Raw genomic sequence first — 24,649 nt, forward strand, 5'->3', positions numbered from 1 at the left:
CTGGTGAGCAACGTCTGAAGCAACATGTGGCACAGGCAGAGCACGTGGCCTTGGGTGGGGACGGGGACTGGGTACTCGGTGCCTGGAGACTGGATCATGTCTGCACCTGCCCCAGTCACTTGGCAGATTGGCAAGGCAGGCTGGCAGAGCCTGTGTGCGTGGGAGGCAGCTGGCAGCAGCGCCATGTTCTGACGACCTCACAGCCAGACTCCCCCCTGTTTAGCGCTGACTGTTAGAACCGCCCCCAGAACCTCAGTTAAGCAAAGAGGTTAGTTTCCATGGAGACACAGCATCCTTTCTCCACGGCAACCTGAAATCCCAAAACGCAAGTTAAGCTCAGGAATGCGTCATCGGTGACCTGTAGGGGGCGCTCTCCCACAAGGCTGAGCTCAAGACCGTGGACAGATGAGCGGTTGACCACAGACCTAAAGATGCCCCAAAGGCGAGGCCTGTGGGGACCTAGATAGGCCCTGCTTAACCCCTTTCTGCCCACCTGTATGATTCGAGGAGGCTGGCAAGGCTTTAGGACGCACTGTGTGGAGGTGGTAGCCCCACAGCTGGGGCCCTCGGAGGGCCACTTGCATGGAGACGATCCCTGCCCCCAGAGGCTGGGCCCAGAACAGAGGAAGCAGGCACTGCCCGGGCTGAGTGGACACACAAGAGTTAACTGGTGGCTGTGACAGGGCGAACCGCCCTCAGGAAGTGTTACTCACCACTGGGAATGTGAGTGCTCTTGCCTTGGGGGCTGGATTCTCTTCCTGAGTCCCCGGAGATACCGAAGGAGCTCCCAGCCATGGAAGCCCCTGGAGAGTCTGGAGCAGGCCTTCTCGGAGCCCCCAGCCCAACCAGCTTCGCACCTGGGCACCTGGAGAGAGAAAAGTTAGTGAAGTTGGAAGGGCAACCCGCTGGGGCAGGGGCGGGGGGACCACAGAACTGGGTCTATCCTGGGGCAAGGAGGGGGAGAGGGTTGGGCAAGGTTCCCAGCCCCTGGCCCCCTGCTCAGGTCTGGCGCCTGCCCCCAGGCCAGCGCAGGACCCGCTGTACGATGTGCCTGATGCCGGCGGGGCACGAGCAGGTGGGCCTCAGCAGCCCGGGCGCACCGTGAGCCTGCGGGAGCGCCTGCTGCTTACCCGGCCCGTGTGGCTGCAGCTGCGGGCCAACGCCGCGGCCGCGCTGCACGTGCTGAGGACCGAGCCCCCCGGGGTGAGTCTTCCCCCACCCCTGGGGCTGGTGGCCGAGGGTGGGAGGGAGCGGGGCTGGACGCGGAGGTCCTGAGCCTCCGACCCCTGTCGACTCGCAGACATTCCTGGTACGGAAATCTAACACTCGCCAGTGCCAAGCCTTGTGCATGCGGCTGCCCGAGGCCAGCGGCCCCTCCTTCGTCTCCAGCCACTACATCCAGGAGAGCCCTGGGGGTGAGAGGGACCGGCCTGGAGGGAGGGGCTGGAAGCCATCAAGGCAGGGCACCGGGGTTCCCCAGAGAACAACCTCACTTCCCGTCTCTCAGGCGTCTCCTTGGAGGGCTCAGAGCTTGTGTTCCTGGACCTGGTCCAGCTCATCTGTGCCTACTGCCACACCCGGTGAGCCTGCCTGCAGGGCGCCTGCTGTCCATGGGGCCCTGCTCCCTGGGATGCCCTGTCCTCCTCCCACACAGACGCTCTCAGTGCCCACAGCCCGGAGCTTTCCTCACTCCTGACTTTTTGCTCCCCTCTCCGGCCTCAGGGACATTCTTCTCCTCCCGCTTCAGCTCCCCAGAGCCATCTGCCAGGCAGCCACCCGCAAGGAGCTGGAAGCCATCTCCCATCTGGGCATTGGTAAGGGCTCCCCTGCTACCCGTTGCTCAGATGGACAAGCTGAGGCCAAGAGGGAAAGGGAAGGCATGGGCACACAGCCTGAAGCCTGTGCCTTTCCCTCGGTTGGGCCCCCTCCCTGAACCCCCTGAGGCCCCAACCTGTTTCTCTTCCCTAGAGTTCTGGAGCTCCTCCCTCAACACCAAGGCTCAGCCAGGCCCATCTGAAGGCCCACTGCTGCCCAGGCTGAAGCCCCGGTCCCCACAAGAGCTGGACCAGGGCACTGGAGCTGCCTTGTGTTTCTTCAACCCCTTGTTCCCAGGGGATCTGGGCCCCACCAAGCGGGAGAAATTCAAGAGGAGCTTCAAAGTGCGTGTGTCCACAGAGACCTCCAGCCCCCTGTCTCCACCAGCTGTGCCGCCTCCCCCAGTCCCAGTGCTGCCAGGGACAGCCCCCAACCAGACAGAAAGGTTGCCCTCTCGCCAGCTGCTGCGGAGGGAGAGCTCAGTGGGGTACCGTGTGCCAGGGGGCACCGGCCCCAGCCTCCCGCCACTGCCTTCCCTCCAGGAGGTGGATTGCGGCTCCCCCAGCAGCTCAGAGGAGGAGGGGGTGCCAGGGTCCCAGGGGAGCCCAGCAACCTCACCCCGCCTGGGCCGCCGGCGGCCGCTGCTTCGGTCCATGAGCGCTGCCTTCTGCTCCCTGCTGGCGCCCGAGCGGCAGGTGGGCCGGGCAGCCGCAGCGCTGATGCAGGACCGACACACAGCCGTGGGCCAGCTGGTGCAGGACCTACTGACCCAGGTGCGGGCCGGCCCTGAGACCCAGGAGCTGCAGGGTATCCGCGAGGCGCTGAGCCGGGCCCGAGCCATGCTGAGCGCGGAGCTGGGCCCGGAGAAGCTGCTGCCACCAGAAAGGCTGGGTGAGACTCCAGCCCGGGGCTCTGCCGGTTCAGCACTATCTCCGCATTCCACTCTCTCTGCCTCCCCACACTGCCAGCCTGTCTCTCAGTCTGTTCTGCGGCTTTACAAACCCACCTTGTCTCACCACCATTCAAGCAAATTCTGTCCACCGCCTGCCTCCCTGTCACCAAGTTTCCAAATCTTTTTTTAATTTATTATTTATTTTATTTATGGCCGCGTTGGGTCTTCGTTGCTGCATGCAGGCTTTCTGTAGCTGCGGCGAGCAGGGGCTTCTCTTTGTTGTGGTGAGCAGGCTTCTCATTGTGGTGGCTTCTCTTGTTGTGGAGCACGGGCTCTAGGCTTACGGGCTTCAGTAGTTGTGGCGCACAGGGTCAGTAGTTGTGGCACACGGGCTTAGTTGCTCCGCGGCACGTGGGATCTTCCTGGACCAGGGATCGAACCTGTGTCCCCTGCACTGGCAGGTGGATTCTTAACCACTGCGCCACCAGGGAAGTCCCAAGGTTCCTCCTCTTTTTCATCCCTCTCCTCTCCTGATCATGCCCTTCCTCCCAGGGACTCTGCCCCCCTGGTTCCCCTGACCCCAGCCTACCTCTCCCCCGCAGAATGCGTCCTGGAGAAGTCGCTGCATCGCTCCGTGCTCAAGCCTCTCCGGCCCATCCTGGTGGCCCGCCTGCGGCGCCGTCTTTCCACCAACGGCTCCCTGGGCCGCCTGGCTGAAGGCCTCTGCCTGGCCCGGGCCCAGGGCCCCAGAGCCTTCGGGTCCCACTTAAGCCTGCCCTCCCCAGTAGAGATGGAACAGGTGCGCCAGAAGCTGCTGCAGCTACTTCGTGCCTACTCACCCAGCGCCCAGGTCAAGCGGCTCCTGCAGGCCTGCAAGCTGCTCTACACAGCCTTGAGGACCCAGGCAGGTATGCCCCCTCCCACCACCTCCCACTGGCTCCTGCCAAGTCAGAGGCAGGCCACCAGGCAGAGGCTCCAGGAATGGCACAGCAGGGAGGGGGAAAAAAAAAAAAGGGTCCAACCCTCCCATTTCACAGATGGTAAAACTGTGGCCCAGAAAGCAGAGTATCCACTCCCCAGGCCTTGCCCCCTGGTTGCCATAGGGACCACAGTGCCCAAGGCCTGGCAGGCGGAGGGGAGGGTCCTTGTCTAAGATAAGTAGCGGATTCTGACCCTGGGGTCCCAGAGGAGCCTGAAGCTTCCTCCTCCACCACCACAGGGGAGGGTGCAGGGGCCGATGAATTCCTCCCACTGCTGAGCCTCGTCCTGGCCCAGTGCGACCTTCCTGAGCTGCTGCTGGAGGCCGAGTACATGTCAGAGCTGCTGGAGCCTGCCTTGCTCACTGGAGAGGGTGAGGAACCCCGCACACGCCCCTTCTGTCTGGGTGGGGCTGGGGCGCCCTGACTGAGCAGAGGAGGCGGAAGGAGCAGGTCACTCACGCCCAGCCTGAGCCGCATTCCTCCCCTTGTGTCCCAGGCGGCTACTACCTGACCAGCCTCTCGGCCAGCCTGGTCCTGCTGAGTGGCCTGAACGAGGCCCACACCCTCCCGCTGAGCCCCTCGCAGGAGCTGCAGTCCTCCCTCAGCCTCTGGGAGCAGCGCCGCCTGCCCGCCACCCACAGCTTCCAGGTAACAGGACTGGCCACCCCCGGGGGGAGTCTGGCATTGTCTGGCGCAGTCCTCTCCTTTGCCCAATGAGACCCAGGAAAGGAGGGGGAAGGGGAAAGGCCAGTCCTGCATTAGCCCACGACAGAAGCAGCGCCCCGTGCGTAACACACGTCCGAGCCAGGCTTTCTGGAGGCTGCGTTCCACGAGCCGGCACTGTGCTCAGTGCTCTGGCGGCTCAGCCTTGAATCTTCACAGAAACTCTGAAGTGGGATCATTATTATCCCCATTTTACAGATGAGGAAACTGAGACATGACATGGGGAGGGAAAGGGACACAGGCAGATCCTGGCTTCTGGCCCCCAACTGGACTCAGGCTTCCAGCCCGTGACCCCCATACCCTCCCATCTGGGCTCAGGCGTGGTGTCCTCAGAGCCAAACAGCATCTCTGCCCTTCACCCTCCTTCCATGCAGTCAAGAGACCCTTTCTAGCCTTGGCTAAGAGTCCAGATTTGATAGCCAGATCCTGGATCCAAATGCTGGCTCTGCTGCTTTTTGGCTCTGGGAGCTTGGGCAAGTTATATAACCTCTTTGTGCCTCAATTTTCTTGTCTATAAAATGGGGTAATAGTATCTACCTCCTGGGGTTGATATTTGGATGAAATGGGTTAATTCAGGACAAGTACTGAGGGCGCAGAGTAAGCTCTACCTGAGTAGGATTGTTAGGCTGTAGAGGCCTGCTGGGGCGTCCTTCCAGCCTGCAGCTGTGACCCGCTAGCCCAAGCACATCCCTCCCTTCCTCCGAGCCCCTGCTCAGAGCTCACCTTATTCACAAAGCTGTTGCCACTGGTTCTACCACTGGATATGTACCATCCCAGCCCTGTTCCTGCAGAGCTTCTACTGAGACCTCAAGCTTTGCAGCCAGATTCGCACCAGGCAGGACTGAGTTCTTGATTTTGCTTCTCCTGCACAGCACCTCCTCCGCGTAGCCTATCAGGACCCCAGCAGTGGCTGTACCTCCAAGACGCTAGCCGTGCCCCCAGGGGCCTCGATTGCCATGCTGAATAAGCTCTGTGCCACCAAGTTCCGGGTGACCCAGCCTGATACTTTCAGCCTCTTCCTATACAAGGAGGAGGACTACCACCGCCTGCCCCCCGGAGCCCTGGCCCACCAGCTCCCCACCACCGGCTACCTCATCTATCGCCGGACAGAGTGGCGCGAGACCCAGGGCACCTCCCCGGGGGCTGCCCCAGAGGAGGGCAGTGGGAGGCCAGAGGCAGAGGGCAGGGAGCAGGAGAAAGGGGGCCGGGGAGATGGGGACACCAAGGTCAAAGCCAGTCCCAGGGACAGCAGGGGAGAGTCTGAGACGATGGCCGAGGGGGGCGAGGACCAGGCCAGGGGAGGCCCTGCCCAGCCAAGGGGGCCAGAGGCTGAGGGAAGCCAGGCAGCAGAGGAGTAGCTGGGAGTGGGCAGAAGGGCCATTTGGGGCAGAAAACTCTGAGCCTGGGGGGAAGGCCTTTCAGAGCCATCCACCCCACTGGCCAAGGCACAGCCCCCTAGTCTTCCCCACCCCGGGCCGCTCCGTGTCTGCCACCTCCTCTGACTGTCTAGCCCTCTGATCACACCTGCTGGGAGGTGCCTGGACTGGCCACATCTGGGCACTGGAGTAAAGCCCAGGGGGTTTTGAGGGGGGGCCCAGACGAAGGGCCCAAGGCCCCTTGGCCTCTCATCCTTCTCCCCCAGCTGGAGGCCAGCCGTCCCGCAGTGGTGAGTGTGCCCAACAGGGGACAAATCAAACAGGGGCCTGACCTCTGGCAGTGGAGGGTGGGGCTTCAAGGCCCTGAAAGGCCCCACCCACTCCTGGGTGTCAGGAGGATTTGGGGAGGCAGCAAGATGTTGGGGCCCAGTGCTGCCCAGACCACCTGGAGGCCAAGCACCTCCAAACCTCAGTGTCCTCATCTGTGAAGTCGGGGTGCTACTGCTGCCCTACCTTCTCCCAGAAGTCTTCCATGGGTCAGAATGGATGGTTTTGTGGCAAAGCAGAGCTCAGACTAGGGGAAAGGGGCCTGCTAGCAACACACATACACACACCTCGCCAAGGGTCTGCTCTTCACTCTCACAGAAGGGAGAGGCTCTCCAGGCAGCCCTGGGGACTGGGTCGGGTCCAGCTGAGAGAACACCCACATTCTGGTCTTTCCCCAAGATGGGAAGTCCTCCCAGGCACTGTGATGTCCCAAGGGAATGGGACAGAGGAGACAGGCTTCTGAAGTGAGGTGAGGATTCAGAAATCATCTTCTCTGCACTTGACTCTCTTGGACCTCACAAGAGCTTTACGGGACACAGGGCCTGGCTTTTTACCCACTGAGGCTTGGGAAAGTGACTCCTAAGACACCACACAGGAGGCCATTGGGATCCCCACACCCAAACCAGGGGTCAGGTTCCAGCTACTCCTTGTGTTCTAAACCACCAGTAAATTAACCCTCAAGGTCTGGTAGACCCCAAAGGGAGGCCCGGATCAGGCAACAAATGAGCAAAGAAAATACCAGCAACAACCACAAGGGGGTGCACATGGCTCAGGAAGCTGCCGAGAGGGTGACCTGATGGACGAACGCAGCTCCAGGGCAGCGGCAGTGTAGGTGGTCACGGGGTTTGCAGTCTGGCAGCTGCCAGGCAACTTGGGGACAGTGCCAGGGCCAAGACCTCTGGCCCTCAGCTGTCTTGGGAGTCAGGGGTCTGAATGAGGCCAGCCTCAGGGGACCACTCCCTGGGAAGGAACTAGCCCCTGGTGGAAGGAGGACCCTAGCCAGTCTCTGAGGTGCTCCCTCAGACACTGAGCACAAAGGGACATCAGCTCATATATCAGACATGACAGCTGGAAGGTAGAAATCCTGGACATTGGGATTTCAGACCCTCCAGATACAGCCCAGGTTGCAGGGCTCCCAAATTTCTCACTAGGCCATCAGCAGCTCTAACTTCCCCCACTTCTACCCGCCCCCCACAAGTTTCTCGCTGGTGGGGAGTCTCCCTTCACTCTTTTGTATGTCCCCCCCAGTCCCGCACCCACCCGAGTGCCCTGTACAGTGCTGGGCACTCCACAGGCGCACAATAAATGTTGTCCACTAATTGGAGTTTGATAACTAAGAGGGAAGGGCAGCGGGCTGGGAGGTTAAGGGAGGGCTGGGTTCTGGGAACTAAACACAGGATGTCTCAAGTTCAGTCTCAGAGGAAGGACCTGGAATGGTTGCAGGGGGTGTTCAGAGAACCCCAGGGCCGGATGAAGAGCTGGTCTCATGGGAACTAGGGCTGGCTGAGGCTTCTGGGCCCCTGCGAGGGGGCCTCTGCAAGCCCTTCCCACCTCCTTCCCATGCTCAGTCCTAATTCCTGGCTCTGAGAATTCAGCATGCCCCCAGCAGTGGCTCATTGGAGCACTGCCAGGCCCTGCCTGCTCCCTGAATCTTCTGGTTTACCTTCTGAAGAAATTCTGATGGGTTAGGGGTCCCGGCCAGATAAATCAGCATGACCAAGGGTCATGAGACAGGGGTTGGGGCTCCAGGCAGGGCAGGCAATGACAGGCTGGTCTAGAACTGATCTTATTGTCCCCATTTTATAGATGAGGAAACTGAGGCTTGCTCAGGCAAAGTGGCTTGTTACAGGGCAGAGGACTCAGACACCAGGTTCCGTGGAGCTTCGGATTCTGCAATCCTCCAAAACAGAAGGAGTTGTTTACTCATCCACTCAGCAATCCGTTGTGTCCGTATGGACCAAGCATCCGCAGCCCCAGCCAGAGGGAGACAGCTGTGATCTGGGCAGTAACGGCCTACTGTGCGCTCAGACTCTGTACTGCCCCCCCCCCCCACTCCCACTACTGCCTTCCACCTTTGGCCTTCTGGAAGAGGAAGTCAGGGCTCTGAGAGGTGCCGTGCCATTTCCAGCATCCACTGCTGCAGGGCAGGGCTGGAACCCTGACGCTTGGATCTCTGGAGGAGCAGCAGAGTCATTTCCTCACTTGGAAATGTTGCACTTATCACCTCACAGTAGTTCCCTGTGTGAGTTTGTTTATTGTCTGTCTTCCTCACCAGAAGGCCAGAGCCAAGTCGGCCTTGTTCCCTGCTGAATCTTGGGGGCCTAGAACAATGCCTGGCCCGGAACTGGCATGTAGTAAATATATGTGGAGTGATTGAAGACTCCGCCTAACTGTTCATCCCATGGCTTGGGACATGGGGCGGCACATCCTCCATTGCTGCCACCAGGGGGCGGGCGTGCCCCACTCCCAGTCACATGCCAGATTCCCTTCTCTCCTGAGCACCCCCCCCCCCCCCCCCCCCCGGGGACCCAGGGCATTCAGAGGACCTGTGCAGGGCCTGGTGCCAGGAAGGGCCCTGGGACCGTCCTGCGAATGGGGATCCTGCTAATGGAGGTTGGGAAGGGAATGAGAGAGCGGCCTCTTCCCCCCAGGGCTCTCTGGCCAGGCAGGCTCAGGAGCCAGGCCTGTGGGGTGGCCTGAGAGAGGACCCTGCCAGGGTGGTGAGGAAAGCGGTCATTGAGACCCACAACACCCTGACTCAACTTCAACACCAAGCAGTTAACTCCCCGCCATGGCCTTGTGACCGCCTTCATGTCCACAGCTTAACACGCAAACACCCTGACTCACATTTGCACACAGGCTGTGTGACACCCTGCCCTGCCAGGGTCACCTACAGTGAAGCCTGAGCACCGCCACCCTTAACAGGAACACCCAGAGTGTTAGGACACCCTGACACTGTTAGCCATTCATGCCCTGCAGGATGGGACACAGTGACACACATTGGCCCCTCCCCTGAGCCACACCCTGACGCAGACATCCCTAGATCTGCAAACTCAGAGATATTCCCTCACACTCTCCCTCTCGGGTTCAGAATGTGACACCCTGACGCACATACATGGAGACAGGCCAACACAGAGACATGTGGTGACCTGCTCCACAAGGACCCTCATGGCACGCTTACACCTACCCTTGCAGGACTGCCGCTGACATACCCAAGGCCCCCTCTCGGACATGCCTGCTGCTTCCCACGCTGCACAGGCGTGGAAGTGCAGACACACACACAAACTCAGAGACAAGTGCAGACACACACAGAGATACACATACAACATAGCGACACACATACATTTTTGATGATGCAAAAGAGGTCCAAGTCCTTCTCCTGACTAATCTCACCCCCAGCCGTGGCCTATCCCTGCCACCACTCAGCTACCCCACCCCATGGTGGACCCTGCTGGGGGCTGGGAGTTGCTGAGAAGACCCTCTTGGGGGCGTGGTGACCCCACTGGCCAGGCAGAAGGCAGAGGCCGGCAGCACTGGGTGGGGAGGCCTGAGCTCATCAGATTCCAGCCTGAGTGATTCACGGGAAGTGCCTGGGGAAGGGGGGGGGAGACTGGTCCAGGGGCAGGGGCTTTGGAGGCCTGGGTGGGCTTCAGATCAGAGGGTCTCGGGTCCAGAGCAAGCCTCTGGTCTGGGAGGGGGGCTTCCCGAGGGGGTGGCCCAGGCTGAAGGAGTGTCTGCTGGGTCTGGCTCCTGGGAGGGGCTTAGGACACAGATCTGAGTCGCAGGATGAGACAATCAGTCCCTCCTGCCCACCCCGCCCATGGCCTGGGCCCCTGACCCCGTGCCTTCCCGGCCCCAGCAGCTGGGTGTCTTTAGCAGGGGTTAGGCCAAGGGTGGGGGGGCAGGGGTGGGGTGACCTTCACGGCCATCTTGGCCCCTTGGGCCGTGGGGCAGGCAGCCCGAGTGGCCCCCAGAGGCCTCGAGGGGCTGAACCAGCCTGGCCCAGTCGGGGCCGACAGGGTTACAGACCCTCGCTGCCCTGCCAGGCAAGACCTCTGCCAGAGAGCTGAGAACGCGCTCCTGTCCCAGCGCCAGGGATGTTTTCCTGCTGAGATGCAGCCCTCTGCTCCTGCTGCCCCCGGAGCCCCTGCCTCCCAGGCCGGGCTGATGCTCAGAGGACACAGCTGCTCCTGCAGGGTGACAGAAAGAAAGAAAGGAGGGGACAGGGCGGGGGTGCAGGAAGTGCCTTTCTTGGAACTCTGCACCAAAATAGCCCACTCTGTTCCTACTCTGGGTCTCAGTGTCCCCACGGGGGAGGTGTGTGTCACCAAGGAGACCCTCACCAGGGAGGGGCCTGAGCTGACCTCAGTCTGGCTTCTGCCCGCCATCTTCCCACCCCTCCCACCCCTGACAGCCCTCACCACCCCCGCCTCGGGCTCTGCTCCACTTTGAAGTCCTAACATAAATACCATGTCTGCTTGGGTTCCCCTTCCCAGCCCGGTCACAGCCCCCAGACCTGGCTCCCACCCCAACCAGCACTGGGGGTGCGAGCTGGGGGAGAGGAGCGAGGGAGGCCTGGACCACCCAGGGAAGGTGGCGAGCCAGAGACCCGGGGACAGGACCAGGGAGACAGAGCGGGTGAGACACCAGAGATGGAGGGGGGGAAACAGAAGAGGGCAGAGAACAGAGAGACCCCAGAAACCAACAAGGTGACAATGCTGGGGACAGGAGAGGAGAAAGAGGGACCCCAGAGACAGACAGGGGAGCTAGACACCCCGACAGAGAGGGAAGAGAGGAACAGGGAGGAAGAGACCCTGCAGTCAGAGGGAGGGACAGTGAGACACAGAGGTCCCCGGGGAATGTGAACGGGCAGGAAGAGAAGGGGAAAGTTCCAGGTGCCAGTGGACACGGCAGGGGCGGAGACCAGGGTAGCAATGGAAAGAATGTGGTGGAAAGAGAAATGTCCCTGGAGACAGGATGACCAACCATCTTTGTTTGCCCGGGGCTGAGGGGGCTCCAGGGACACAGCACTTGCAGTGCTGAGACCAGGCAAGTCCTCAGCAAACGGGGAAGAGTGGGTCACCCTGGGTGGCAGGCCTTTGCCAGATGCCACAGGGATCAGAGTCCACTCGCATAGGTACCCTTCACACAGATGAGGAAGCTGTGGCCCGAGAAGGGCCATCCGGGACGTCCCTGGAGCACATGGCAGGGCCAAGGCAGGACCAGCTTCAGGGATGCTCCATGGAGCTGCACGGGCAAAGGGCTCCAGAGGGAGGACAAGAACAGTGAGGGCCGGGAGAGCACCTGTCCTGGGATCCCCAGGCTCGGGTACAGTCCCCGCTCTGCCTCCGCCTGTGTGACCTAGGGCAAGCCTCGTCCCTCTCTGGGCCGTGTGAACACTGAGTGGAAGGGCCGGGCCCCTCTAGCTCTGATGGGAGCTCCAGGACTCATGGCCCCCTGGGCAGATGTGGCCAGATGTTCAGGTCAGGCATCTGCCAGGAGAGAGACTGGGGCTCCAGCTGGGCCCAGGTTGGGCAATCCAGGGGCAGCCATATGCTTCTCCCCTCACAGCTGTGGGCACACGTGCGGGCCCTCGAGGACACACACGTCACCCAGCTGTGCACACCCACAGCAGTGCCAGGCTTTCACAAGCGTGCGCGCATGCTCACACACACACACACACACGGTCATGCACAGACACCAAGGTACATCCACAAACACACAGTCTCTCTGTATGACAAAGACACCTCTGCCCCACCTCAGCCCCCTCCAGCTGTCAGAATCCTTTACCCCAGGGGCCAGGCCTGGAGACAACCCTTCATCCTGGGTCCCACCTTCTCCAAGCCTCTCTCTCCCACCCTGTCTGGTCCAGCCACACACCCCTCCTGTGGGTCTCTCCCATCCAGAAGCACACAGGGTGTGGCACAGCACGTGGGGCAGGGGAGGGGGCCGCAATGAACCCCCTCCTTCCCAGATTCCCCTCCCTCCCCACTCCTGCCCTGGGACCTCTCCCACCCAAGACCAGGCGCCTCCCGCCCACCCGTTGGCCCTTCCTCCTGAAGCCTGAAGGCTGGGGTGGTTTGGGAAGAATTTAGAAATGGAGAGAGGTGGGGGGATGGGGACAAAAGAGAAAGGAGGAAAGGAGGTGATTTGTACACAAAGCAATGTGCTGGCTCAGCGGCCCTCATGCCAATGCTCTCTAGGACTCCTGCCCGGGGGGGAGGGGGCGCCCCCCAATCACACTCGGCTCCCCCATGCTGGCTGCTCCACTGGGCCCTCTGAGGGCCAGTCCCTCTGCAAGCCGCCTTCACCCCAACACCAACAGGCCCACATACTGCATCCAGAATCACCGTCTGGCTTGTCCCAGTAGCTGGAAGACAACGTTCCTTCTGGGGAAGTGGGCTTCCGTTTCCATGGCCCTCCTGAGGTGAGCTCTCCCCAAAAGGGCCATGATCAGAGCAGGGAACCCCAGCCTCCTGACTCCCAATGTGAGTCAGCCACGCCTGGTGTCCTGAGCTGTCCCCACCCCAGCCAGGGAGACACATTGGCCTCAGGCCCCAACGGAGAAAACAGGCTGTGTGGTAACCGGGAAGCGTCACGCATGCTGCCTGCTGATGGTGACCCAAGCTGTCCCGTCCTCCTGGGCTGCACTCCTACAGACCCATAGGGTTACATTCTGAGTGTGCCATCCATCACGGTGGCAGCTAATTATAAATTAGCATTTCTGCCTGATTCCCTGTACCCAACCACGCATCTAAACATTTTCTCATCCACACACCCATCTACTTAGCCATCTATCCATCCATCCACTTACTCATTCCTAAATCCATCCATCTATCCATCCGTCCACCCATCCATCTATCCATCCATCCCCCCATCCTCCAAGCATTTATTGCATCAGTTAGCATCTTCTCTGTGCTATGGGGGAATCAAGATGAGTCCGGCTGAACGGGACTGGCATGAAGACCACAACAAGCCCCCCTCTATCCCCTCACCCCCAAATCCATGATGCTGTGCCCACTAAATACCTTCTCCTGACGAGGGTAGGAAATTCTTTTTTTTTTTAAATTAATTCATTCATTCATTTGTTTATTTTTGGCTGGGTTAGGTCTTCATTGCTTTGCATGGGCTTTCTCTAGTTGCGGTGAGCAGGGGCTACTCTTTGTTGTGGTGCGCGGGCTTCTCATTGAAGTGGCTTCTCTTGTTGCAGAGCACGGGCTCTAGGCGCCCAGGCTTCAGTAGTTGTGGCACATGGGCTCAGCAGTTGTGGCTCGCGGGCTCTAGAGCTCAGGCTCAGTAGTTGTGGTGCACGGGCTTAGCTGCTCCGCGACATGTGGGATTTTCCTGGACCAGGGTTCGATCCTGTGTCCCCTGCATTGGCAGGTGGATTCTTAACCACTGCGCCACCAAGGAAACCTTAGGCAGCCTCCACCTCACCTCTCCCAACATGGATGGCCCTGGGGGTGGGGGGTAAGTGAGTGCTAGATGCCCACCCAAACTGGGCACCCAGGTGCATCTCCAAGTCTCATTCTCTACCTACCAAACCCTTAGTCTTGTTGGGGTCAGGGTGTCCCACTCCTCCCCACTACCGCCCGCCTCCTGGCTCAGGCTTCCCTCCACTTGCCCAGCCAGGCCATCTGGAATTTGGCCTTTGACCCTCCTCCTCCTGCCTGCCCCCCAATGCCTCACCCCCACTGAGGCTGTAGTCCTGACCTCTGATCTGACCCACCCACTCGCCAGACGGCCTGCAGCCTCCCCTCAGACGCCCCAGCACTGGCCATTGCCCGAATCATGACTGGGACCGCCACACCCTTGGACCAGGCTCCGGCCAGCCCCCGCCCGCCCCTGAAGAGCCTCTAGCGGCTGCCTTCCCCAGCCTGCCCCGCCTTGCTACCCAGATCTACAGCCAGCTCCCTCCCCTCTCCCAGACTATTGCAGCAACCTCCTGACTGGTCCCTGGCCTCCAGTCCCCCCTCCACCCACCGCATACCAGCCACAGGGATCTCTCATCACGCCTCTTCCCCGTGACCCCCATGATGGAGGCCAGCCTTCCAGGGGCAGCTCCATCGCTTTCCAGGCCAGGCCTCTACCCCGTTTCTGATACTTTCTCTCCAGTCTTCACTGTCCCTCTAACCCTAAACCTCCCTCCGGGCCCGGCAGAGTCCTTTGTATTCTCCAAACACATCTTGAGCTCTCGCAGCTCAGTAACTTTGTCTAGGCTGTGCCTTCTTCCCATCATGCCTTCCTTCCATCCTCATTTCTTGACATCATACCCAACTCTCAGACTGCTCCAACGACTCCTCAGGGCACTGCAGCAAAAAGAACTGGAAGAAGGGTCCGAGGCCTCCCACACAAACTCTCTGAGACTCCCTGGGCCTCAGTGTACCCACCCACAAAAAAGCTTGCTGATTTCCAGGGATCTCCCAGGCCTGGGATGGTATGACTTCTGGGGAAGGCTGGGTGAATGTGGGGAGCAGGTGGGCTTTGGCTCCAGGCAGAATCGCATCACCCCCCCTGCGTTGCCCTGAGCCAGATTCTTCACTTAGCTGAGTCTCATTCACTCATTCATGCGTGCGTTCATTCATTCTTTCGTTCAGCAAAACCCATTGAGCAGCATCTGTGGGCCAGGAGCTTTCCAGGCTCAGGGGATACAGTAGGGAATAAGACAATGACCCTGCCCAAATGGAGCTCGCAGTCTCCTAGGGCTGGAGTTCTCCACTAGGGGCAATGCTGCCCCCAGGGGACATGACATTTGGCAATGTCTGGGGTCTTTTTTATTTTTTGGCCGCACCGTGAGTCCTGCGGGATCTTAGTTCCCCAGGATCGAACCTGCACCCCCTGCAGTGGACGCGTGGAGTCTTAACCACTGGAACACCAGGGAAGTCCCAAGGAGTCATTTTTTATTGTCCCAACTGGAGGGATGCTACTGGCATCTAGACAGAAGCCAGGGATGCTGCTAAACATCTTACAATGCACAACACAGTCTCTAGAAAGTGTCATTACCCAGCCCTGAATCTCAATAATACCGAAGGCGAGAAACCCTGGCTATTGGGAATTCAGGCCAGCAAGCAAATATATACCACGTCAGATAGGGGTAAGTGCAAAGGAGAAAAATGGAACAAGACCAGGGGGCCAGGGAGCCCCAGGGTACGGCGGAGGAGGGTGGTGGTCTGGGATGTTGATGCCTGAGCTGAGACCCGAAGAAAGTGAAGAAGCAGAGATTTCGCATCTTTCAGGAAGAGTGTTCTAAGCAGAGGAACAGCCAATACAAAGGCCCTGAGGTAGACATGTGCCTGGTGAGTTTAAGGAACATCCACAGGCCAGAGTGGCTGGAGCAGAGGGAGTGAGGGGAAGGGAGAGGGATGAGAGAGGGAGTTTGTGGGGAGATCACAAGAGCCTGGAGGCCGAGCGTGGTAAAGACTGGCCTTTCTTCTGAGTTGAGACGGGGGCCTCGAGGGTTCTGAGCAGGAGGGTGACTGGATCTGACTTGGGGTTTAAAAAGATCCCTCTGGCAGGATGGAGAAGGCAAGAGAGAGACCAGAGGAGAGAGTGTTGCACAAATCTAAATGGACAAGGGTAGTGGCTTGGGCCAGACATGGGTGGCAAAGGTGGTGAGACGCAGTCAGATTCTGGATCTGTTCTGAAGGTGAAGACAACAGGATTTTCTGAGAGATTGGATGTGGGGTGTGGGAGAAAGAGGAGTCAAGGATGACCTCAAGGCTTTGGGTCTGAGCCAGGGGAAGGATGAACTGCCCCGCATTGACTTTCCTCTCATGAGAAGGGGGATAATTCTCTGTGCTTCACAGATGTAAACCTTGAAAGAATGACCTTCCTGGCATATAGCAAGCCCTTCTAAAGTCCTGGTTCTCAAGGGGATTGGCCGCGTCTGCAAGGCCAGCCCTGCCACTGTAAGAAGGTTAGCAAAGCCGCCCTGGTTCCATCCCCCCCCCCCCAGATTTGCTCAGAAGACTAAGGAACATTTGTCTCATGCTTTGCAGCTGACAAAGCACGTTTGCACACCCTGAGTGCCGTGATACAATAGCCCTGCTGAGCTGAAGGGCCCTGACACGTTAGCCCCGTTTTGTAGGTAAGAAAAATGGAGACCCAGAGAAGGTCAGCGACTTCCTGCAGTCACACAGCCGATTGTGGCAGAGTGGGAAGCCGGATCAGGACAGCACGCTGAGGGGCAGAACCTCTTCTCAGCATCCCCGCCCCGGCTCAAATTTCTGCTAAGAGTGCAGTGGGTGTGCACGGGTTAATCTGACAACCAGCTCCCCAGGGACCATCCTGAATAATGGGCTCAGTACACATGCCTCCAGAGGCTTCCAGGAGGGGCGGGAAGAGGACCCCAGCCAGGCCTGCGCAGCAGGCCCTGTCTGGGGGCAAGGAGGGCTCCACACATGTGACGGCTGTGTCACACACACGTGTGTACCATTGTGCGCCCCATGTCCATACGTGGCCTCTCACCAGTCCCCTCCCAGCCAGCCCTGTTCACCCTGCCCACCCCCTCCCCCATGCACCCTGCCCTCCTGCAGTAGGGAGCCCAGAGAAGCATTTCCTGTTTGGGGGCCGCCTCCTCCCCCTCTAAGTCCAGGTTCCCAGGGCCCCAGGCTGAGCAGAGGTGAAGGGAGGGCAGCCCCCTGCCCCTCCTCCTTCCCCGGCCACCCCCAACACCCGGTCCAGCTGGAGCCAGGAGGCTTGAGGGCAGAGGTAGGAGCTCAGTATATAAATGAGGGCTGCGGATGCCCACGCCTGTGTGATCGAGGTGCTTCCCACGTCCAGGGCCTGCATGCGAAGGTGGGTGACTTCCTGTGTTAGGGCCTGCAGAACGCCACACCACTTTCGCATGTACACCTAAAGGGTTTAGCATGTCAGAGTATGTGCAACCTGGGACGAAGGGACAGAGTATCGAGAGAGTGCTCTTGTGTGTGGAGAGGAGCATACACACGTGTGTGATGTGAGAGCGTGAGTCAGAGCATGTTTCCACACACATGACAAGCAGTTGTTCACGGGTGTGATGAGGTCAGTGTGTCCCGATTGGGGTCTCTGTGAGTCTCTGGGAAGCGACCTCAACCCTCCGCCAAGAGCCCCAGACGGCGCTGGAGTTTTCTGAGGGTCGTCCAGCCTCCTCTCCTCGACTCCCAGCCCGTTAGCAGCGCCTCCTCCCCTCCCCTGCCCCCACTCCCAGCACCCCCCCCACACCCCTGCCCCCCGCCCGACTGCTTCCTGCTCTGGCGGCCCCCGGGGAGCGAGAGAAGGGAGCTGGCAGCGGCCCCAGCCCACTCCTTACAAGGCCTGAGCCCGGCCCGGGCCCGCCCCCGGCCCGCCCGTCGGAGGCCCCAGTCCCTCCCCCTGTCAAGAGCGGCTGCCGGCCGGGCCCGGGCCAGTCAGGGGGCGTCGCGATGCTGCTGCGCCTGCTGCTGGCCTGGGCGGCCGCGGTGCCTACGCTGGGCCAGGCCCCCTGGGCCGCCGAGCCCCGCGCTGCCTGCGGCCCCGGCAGCTGTTACGCGCTCTTCCCGCGGCGCCGCACCTTCCTGGAGGCCTGGCGGGCCTGCCGTGAGCTGGGGGGCGACCTGGCCACGCCGCGGACCCCCGAGGAGGCCCGGCGCGTGGACAGCCTGGTGGGCCCCGGCCCGGCCAGCCGGCTGCTGTGGATCGGGCTGCAGCGGCAGGCCCGGCACTGCCAGCCTCAGCGCCCACTGCGGGGCTTCACGTGGACCACAGGGGACCAGGACACGGCCTTCACCAACTGGGCCCAGCCCGCCACGGGTGGGCCCTGCCCGGCCCAGCGCTGTGCGGCCCTTGAGGCGAGTGGCGAGCATCGCTGGCTCGAGGGCTCGTGCACGCTGGCCGTCGATGGCTACCTGTGCCAGTTTGGCTTCGAGGGCTCCTGCCCAGCGCTGCCCGATGAGGCAGGCCAGGCCGGCCCCGCCGTCTACACCACGCCCTTCCACCTGGTCTCTGCAGAGTTTCAGTGGCTGCCCTTCGGCTCTGTGGCTGCCGTGCCGTGCCAGGCTGGCAGAGAAGCCTCTCTGCTCTGCGTGAAGCAGCCTGACGGTGGCGTGGGCTGGTCGCGGACTGGGCCCTTGTGCCCCGGTACTGGCTGCGGCCCGGACAACGGGGGCTGTGAACACGAGTGCGTGGAGGAGGCGGATGGTCGGGTGTCCTGTCGCTGCACCGAGGGCTTCCGGCTGGCAGTGGACGGGCGCAGCTGCGAGGACCCCTGTGCCCATGCCCTGTGTGAGCAGCAGTGTGAGCCTGGAGGGCCACAGGGCTACAGCTGCCACTGTCGCCTGGGTTTCCGGCCAGCCGAGGATGAGCCGCACCGCTGCGTGGACACAGATGAATGCCAGATTGCCGGCGTGTGCCAGCAGATGTGCGTCAACTACGTTGGTGGCTTTGAGTGCTACTGCAGCGAGGGCCACGAGCTGGAGGCTGATGGCATCAGCTGCAGCCCCGCTGGGGCCATGGGCGCCCGGGCTTCCCAGGACCTTGGGGACGAGTTGCTGGATGATGGGGAGGATGAAGAGGATGAAGATGAAGCCTGGGAGGTCTTCGATGGTGGCTGGACAGAGATGCCTGGGATCCCGTGGATGGAGGCCACGCAGTCACCTGACTTTGGCCTGGCCTATAGACCTAGCTTCCCAGAGGACAGAGAGTCACGGATGCCCTACCTGGACCCCACCTGGCCACCCCCGCTTAGTGCCCCTAGGGTCCCCTACCACTCCTCAGTGCTCTCTGTCACCCGGCCTGTGGTGGTCTCTGCCACACGCCCCCCACTGCCTTCTGCCCACCAACCCCCTATTGTCTCTGCCACGCGTCCACCCCTGATCCCTGCCCCTCAGCCCCCCGTGATCCCTGCAGTACAGCCAGCTTTGCCCTCTGACCACCAGTTCCCCAAGATCTCAGCCAACTCTCCAGATCTGCCTTCTGTCCACCGACCCCCCGTTATCTCTGCCACACACCCAGGACCGACCCCTGCCCACCGGCCCCCAAGTATCTCAGCCAAATATCCTGAACTGTTCCCCGCTCACCAGTCCCCCATGTTTCCAGATACCCAGAACGCCACTCATTTGCCTCGAATCCCAGCTAACCACGCTCCTCTGGTAACCACCTCCAGCGCCCGTCAAACCCCTGTGACCCCAGATATCCCGGTCCTCAAAGCCCAGGCCACCCACCATCCCATTACTTCTACTGTCCAATCTTCTCTAATCACTACCTCCAGGCCCCCTGTGTCGCCTGCCCGTCAAGTCCCCGTGCCTGCTGCCACCCAGCCCCCAGCCTTCCACACTCCCCTGCCCCCAGAGAGCCCCACTAAACAGACCTTACTCGCTAGCCCGACACACTCCCATTCCAAAGCCCAACAAGTCCCAAGGGAAGGTACCCCTGACCCCAACCTGGCCCCGTGGCTGCCCTCGGCAGTCCCCACAGCCCTGGGGGAGGCCAGTCCAGCAGGCCGCAGCCGCAGGGATGATCGGTGGCTGCTGGTGGCACTCCTAGTGCCAACATGCGTCTTCTTGGTGGTCCTACTTGCACTGGGCATCGTGTACTGTACCCGCTGTGGCCCCCACGCGCCCAATAAGCGCGTGACCGACTGCTATCGCTGGGTCACCCACGCCGGGAGCAAGGGCTCAACGGAACCCGTGCCCCACCGGGGCAGCCTCACAGGGGTGCAGACCTGCAGAACCAGCGTGTGATGGGGCGCAGCCCCCGCTCTGTGGGGTGGGGGAAGGGCCATGCGTTGGACACATGGGCCAGGCTGCACCAGGGACCCACGGGGGCTGCCCAGCTGGACAGAAGGCGTCCTGGTCCCCCGGGCCCAGCCAGGCTCCTCTCTCAGTCAACCGCTAGACCTGACTCTTGGGAGCTCTGTTTCCTGGCCCAGCACTCACGACGGAGGAGATGCCGAGGCCCCCCAGGACCTCAGGGGGTGGGTTCTGGGGTCTTCTCCAATAAACGGGGTGCCAACCTCATCCAAAGCTCCTGACCCCCATTGGTGCCTGAGGGGAGGGTCTGGGAGGACTCAGAAAAAAAGAGGGGATCTTCCTTCAGCTTTTTTGGGCTCCCCAGGAAATAAGGTAAGACTCCTCAAGGCAGGGTATGCTTTAGAGATTCTCAGGGAAACAGGAGCCCAGAGAGGGCAGAACTTTGCCCAAGGTCACACAGAGAGCCTAGGAGTGGGAGGTTCGGCATGAAGAGAATTTCATATTGGTTCCTCTTTTTACCATAACTCTTAGAAGGTGGGACTGAATCTGGAATGAGGGCTTCTGCTGAACTGGAGCCAAACTGGGGTTTAGGGGGGTCAAAGGCAAGCTCTAGGCCTGGTGATTCTGGAGAGTGAAGGCGGTCTAGAGAGTCAGCTCTGGTACTTCCCTTCCCCTCCTCAAAGGCCGCCCAGAAGTTGGTGTCTGGGGCTCAGGCGGCTTGAGTCAAGGGTGCTGTCACCCCCCTGGGGTGTAGGCGATGGGAGGCACTCCTCTCTGCTCTGGGGAGGCGGTGGGAGTAAGAGCCTAGAAGCTGGGCTGCGGAGAGCCAGGAGCCCAGGAGCGAGATCCCACACGCAGCTCCCTGGGCAGCCTCCTGAGCAAGGCCTTCCCATCCTGGACCACACTGTGCCCTTCTCTGTGTGGATGGTGCTGGGAGAGGGAGAACAGCAGACCGAGCAAGGCTCAGGCTGCTCCAGGCTGAGATGTGCCATGAACGGGAGGAGGGGATAGTAAAAAAAAATCACAGCCTGTGGGGACCCAGCAACCTCCCTCATCCTGGGCTCATTGCCTTGGGGGGACCAAGGAGGGGGAGGCGTGGCAGGGGGAGGGGGAGGGGGAGGCGTGGGTTCCCACCACCTCTGTGATTTTTCAGTTGCAGCTTCTAAGGGACCTCTAATTAGGACGGAGCAGAACCACCACGACCACCCGGGCAGGCGAGGAGGGGTGACCCAGAGCCCCCTTTCCTATGCAGTGCCCTTTGCCACCCTCTGACCCCAGGGGCTGGGCCTGGGCTAGAAGGCTGAGCTGGGCCCCAAGGGACCAGGAGAGGAGGGGCGGGAGTTGGGGACGAATAGAGGCGCGGGGTGGGGGGCGGCACGGAGGGGGCGGAGGGAACGCTACGCACCGCCCCCCCCCCTCCGCTCTCACGTTCCCCTAACTCAAACCAGACGCCCCCGACAGATCTAGCCCAAGCTTTTAACGTTGGAGGCGCCGCCGGAGAGGTTCACTGGATGGGAGTGGGGGTCGCGAGGTGGTCCAAAGGCCTAGGTCTGAGAAGAAGGTGGGGGGCGCAGACTGGGGGTTGACAAAGCCTGCCAGGACGGGAAGAACTAGAGCTCCCTCCTGTGACCCTGGGCAGGAGATCCACAGCGCCCCGAGGGCAGGAAGGAGTTAAAAGCACTGCTGTCAGAGGGCGGGGATGGGAGTGGGGAAGGGGGCCCAGAGCCGGCTCTTTGTCATCCTGTAATGAGCACCAGATGCGGAGCTGCGTGCGGCCCTAAACAGACAGCCTCCCAGGGCAGAGCCCCCACTAGCGCCGAAATGGGGCTCCGCCCAGACCCAGCGCTGCGTTTGAGGCTCCGCCCACTGATTCAGGCCCCGCCTCCTCCAGGCGCGACCCGGGCCTGTACTATCAGCTTGGCTTCTCGGAGCTACGAGCCACGCCCACCCACTGCTGTCTGGCGTCCCCTCGGGAACTCTCCAGAGGCAACGCCCACCAAGGCCACAAGCCTCGCCCCCTGCCAGCTCAGAGGTTCTCGCCGAGCGATTGCCCCGCCCCTCTGCTCTATCAGCTCCGCCCCGGCCAAGGCAGTACCTAGGCCCCGCCCACCAGGGCCATAGCCCCGCCTCCTAAGCGCAGCCTGCGCTAGGAGACTGGAGGTTATTAGTTGCAGCTTCCAGGAGGTATGAACTCCGCCCAGAGTTTGCACATTCTCCTCACGCAGCTCCGCCCTTTGCAGAGCTGGGGACTAGGTCCACGAGTGTAGGGAATCCCGCAGAGACAGGAACTCTGTCCGGTAGAGATGCAAACTCCGCCCTCCAGGGGTTCACCGCGTTCCATTCTAGCGTCTCTTCAGGCTACACACCCAGCTACAAGCCACGCCCCCCCCCAGCATCCAACATCGTAGGGTCGGGACCCCAGACCGGCCTCACCAAGGGAAGAGCTCCGCCCACGTATGGCTAACACACTTTCGCTTCTTACTGAGGTAATGGCCCACCTACGCAGAGCCCCAGGGCCCTCCCACTAAGAATGTCCAGAAGCCCCGCCCTTGATGGTCCCTTAAGTCCCGCCCACCCAGAGCGCTGCTCTCTGGGGCTTTGAGCACAGGCATCAACCACGCAGAGAAAGTAACCCAACCTCTCCTCTCAGGCTCCGCCTCCTGTTAATGTATAGCCCCACCCACCCTAGGCCCCACCTTCTCAGGACGGAAGCCACGCCCGCTCCGGACCTGGGACCCTCGAAGTCCTCACTGCCTCCGGGTATGCTCAGACTACTGGGTCCGAACCCTATTGACCAGGATGCCCCTTGGACCCGACCCGGGCGCCCACTCTCCTTCCCTGCCCCCGGTTTCCGTTCGTCTAGATCGCGGGTTCTTTGGAGGGAGCTCCAAGACGGTATCAAGAGTCCGGCGGACGGTGTCCATGAATGGGCCTTTGGCGCCACCTACCTTCGGTGGCTTGAAGCCACCAGAAAGCCTCAATCCGGCCTCTCCCAGAGCACACTAGTGTTCAATGAATAGTTGCTTAATTTATTAAATGTTTATTACGTAATATCTGCCGAGTTCCCCCGGCAAAACGGCAGATCTGCTCGCAGGTGCCCTCCGTCGTATTTGGAAGACCCCAAGACGGCTTCACATTGGTCCTCAAGCTGAGGCTGTCCCTGCCAGTCTTCATAGCAGCTGGTGGGACTCTTGCTATTCTTCCTCTTGAATCCTGTTTCCCGGGGGCGAAAGAACAGCGTCTCACCTGGGGTCAAGAACTGTTAGTGCTGGGCCCTCCCTTCCCCCAACTAGCGCTCGGATGTGTGGACACCTTTCATAGGGGTGTGTGTTTAGCGGGAGGGAGTGGGTTTGGGCTCAGAGGTCCTCAGCTGGGATCTGACAGTCACAGTTTTTGGAGCGGAATTGATCTCAAGGCCGACCTCTATAACAGTGCTCATCCCTACATTGGAAAATATTAGTCTGCTGACTCCTACACTAGACGGGGTTTGGGGGGAGTTCTCCAGGGAGCCCTGGAGGTTCTGGAGTTCAGCGCTAGGAACTCAATAAAACATTCTTCAAACAATATTGGAACAGGCCGGGGAGCTATAATTGAGGGGGGTTGGAACTAACACCTACTGAGCTCAACTAGGTGCCAGCACTCCCTGCTTCAGAACCACCCCCGGCAAACTCAGGCCTGGGGAGTAGGATGCCTTCCAGAGGGGATTCCACCTCTGGTGTCCTGGCCTCTACAAATGCGAGTGGGGTTTGGTGCCAAATACTAATTAAAAGAATAGTAGATGCTTGCAGCCTTATTATATGCCTAGCCCAATTCTAAGGGCTTTACATTTAAGAATCTTTTAAGAACATAGCATTTAAAGAACATTTAAAAGGGCTTCCCTGGTGGTGCAGTGGTTAAGAATCCACCTGCCAATGCAGGGGACACGGCTTCGAGCCCTGGTCCAGGAAGATCCCACATGCCGTGGAGCAACTAAGCCCGTGCGCCACAACTACTGAGCCTGCGCTCTAGAGCCCGTGAGCCACAACTACCGGACCCGCGTGCCACAGCTACTGAAGCCCACGCACCTAGAGCCCATCTCCGCAACAAGAGAAGCCACCGCAGTGAGAAGCCTGCGCACCTCAACAAAGAGTAGCCCCTGCTCGCCGCAACTAGAGAAAGCCCGCATGCAGCAACAAAGACCCAACACAGCCAAAAATAAATAAATAAAATAAGTAAATTTTTAAGAAAAGAACATTTAAGAACCATAACAATCCCCAAGAATTGCCATTTTTACCACAATTTATGAATGAGGAAGCTGAAGGCACTTGCCTGAGTGCCTTGTGTTAAGCCACCTGCCCTACTTGACCAAGTTAGCAAGTAGAGGTTTGAATCCAGGTAGATTCTGTGATCCTCACCCCTAGAGCAGAGCCAGTGCATAATGACCGCCATGTCTCTGATCAGAAAATGCCCACTTCCCAGGGAACTTGCTTTTAGGGGTGAGGCTGCAAGATGTGGGCTCCCAGGCTGATCATGATGTGATTGGGTGTGGGGAGGCAGGTGAAGCCTTCCTCACAGTCAGTTGTTATGGTTTTGGTGAATGATGATGCTAAGTGAGGCATGGCCTGTGACCTCGTGGGATCCAGACAAGGGGTCCAGACCAGATGCAGCTTTAGGGCCCCTGAGAGTGGCCATGCTTTAGCGTGATTTTGGTGAGTTTGGGGATTTCTTTCCAGGAGACCAACTGGCAGTGGTTAAGACCAGGCACCCTAGGGACTTCCCTGGTGGCACACTGCCAATGCAGGGGACACGGGTTCGAGCCCTGGCCCGGGAAGATCCCACATGCTGCGGAGC

At 60.4% G+C, this 24,649-nt stretch overlaps 2 protein-coding genes across 2 annotated transcripts; both read left to right on the forward strand.

The window, feature by feature from the left end:
- Positions 1-673: 673 nt before the first annotated feature.
- RIN1 (Ras and Rab interactor 1) lies at positions 674-7,325 on the forward strand. The gene is made up of 10 exons (XM_079929511.1): positions 674-879; positions 1,023-1,203; positions 1,301-1,415; positions 1,508-1,580; positions 1,723-1,814; positions 1,969-2,706; positions 3,310-3,615; positions 3,927-4,058; positions 4,184-4,335; positions 5,283-7,325. The coding sequence occupies exons 1-10, from the start codon at positions 794-796 to the stop codon at positions 5,766-5,768; spliced, it is 2,361 nt and encodes a 786-aa protein (XP_079785637.1). The 5' UTR covers positions 674-793; the 3' UTR covers positions 5,769-7,325.
- A 10,190-nt stretch (positions 7,326-17,515) lies between these two features.
- CD248 (CD248 molecule) lies at positions 17,516-20,004 on the forward strand (the record flags this gene model as incomplete). Its single annotated transcript, XM_079929276.1, has 1 exon — positions 17,516-20,004. One exon carries the CDS (start codon positions 17,516-17,518, stop codon positions 19,808-19,810), a length of 2,295 nt encoding a protein of 764 aa, XP_079785402.1. The 3' UTR covers positions 19,811-20,004.
- Positions 20,005-24,649: the final 4,645 nt, after the last annotated feature.

The sequence above is a fragment of the Stenella coeruleoalba genome (assembly GCF_951394435.1).
Source record: "Stenella coeruleoalba genome assembly, chromosome: 8".
NCBI lineage: Eukaryota > Metazoa > Chordata > Mammalia > Artiodactyla > Delphinidae > Stenella > Stenella coeruleoalba.

What these genes read in the sequence shown, in the direction of transcription:
- RIN1 (XM_079929511.1), top strand. Translation starts at nt 794, where the DNA reads ATGGAAGCCCCTGGAGAGTCTGGAGCAGGCCTTCTCGGAGCCCCCAGC. An exon ending in GGGCACCTGGAGAGAGAAAA is followed by an intron (nt 880 to 1,022) that starts GTTAGTGAAGTT and finishes GCCTGCCCCCAG; the next exon opens with GCCAGCGCAGGACCCGCTGT. An exon ending in CCGCCACCCACAGCTTCCAG is followed by an intron (nt 4,336 to 5,282) that starts GTAACAGGACTG and finishes TCTCCTGCACAG; the next exon opens with CACCTCCTCCGCGTAGCCTA.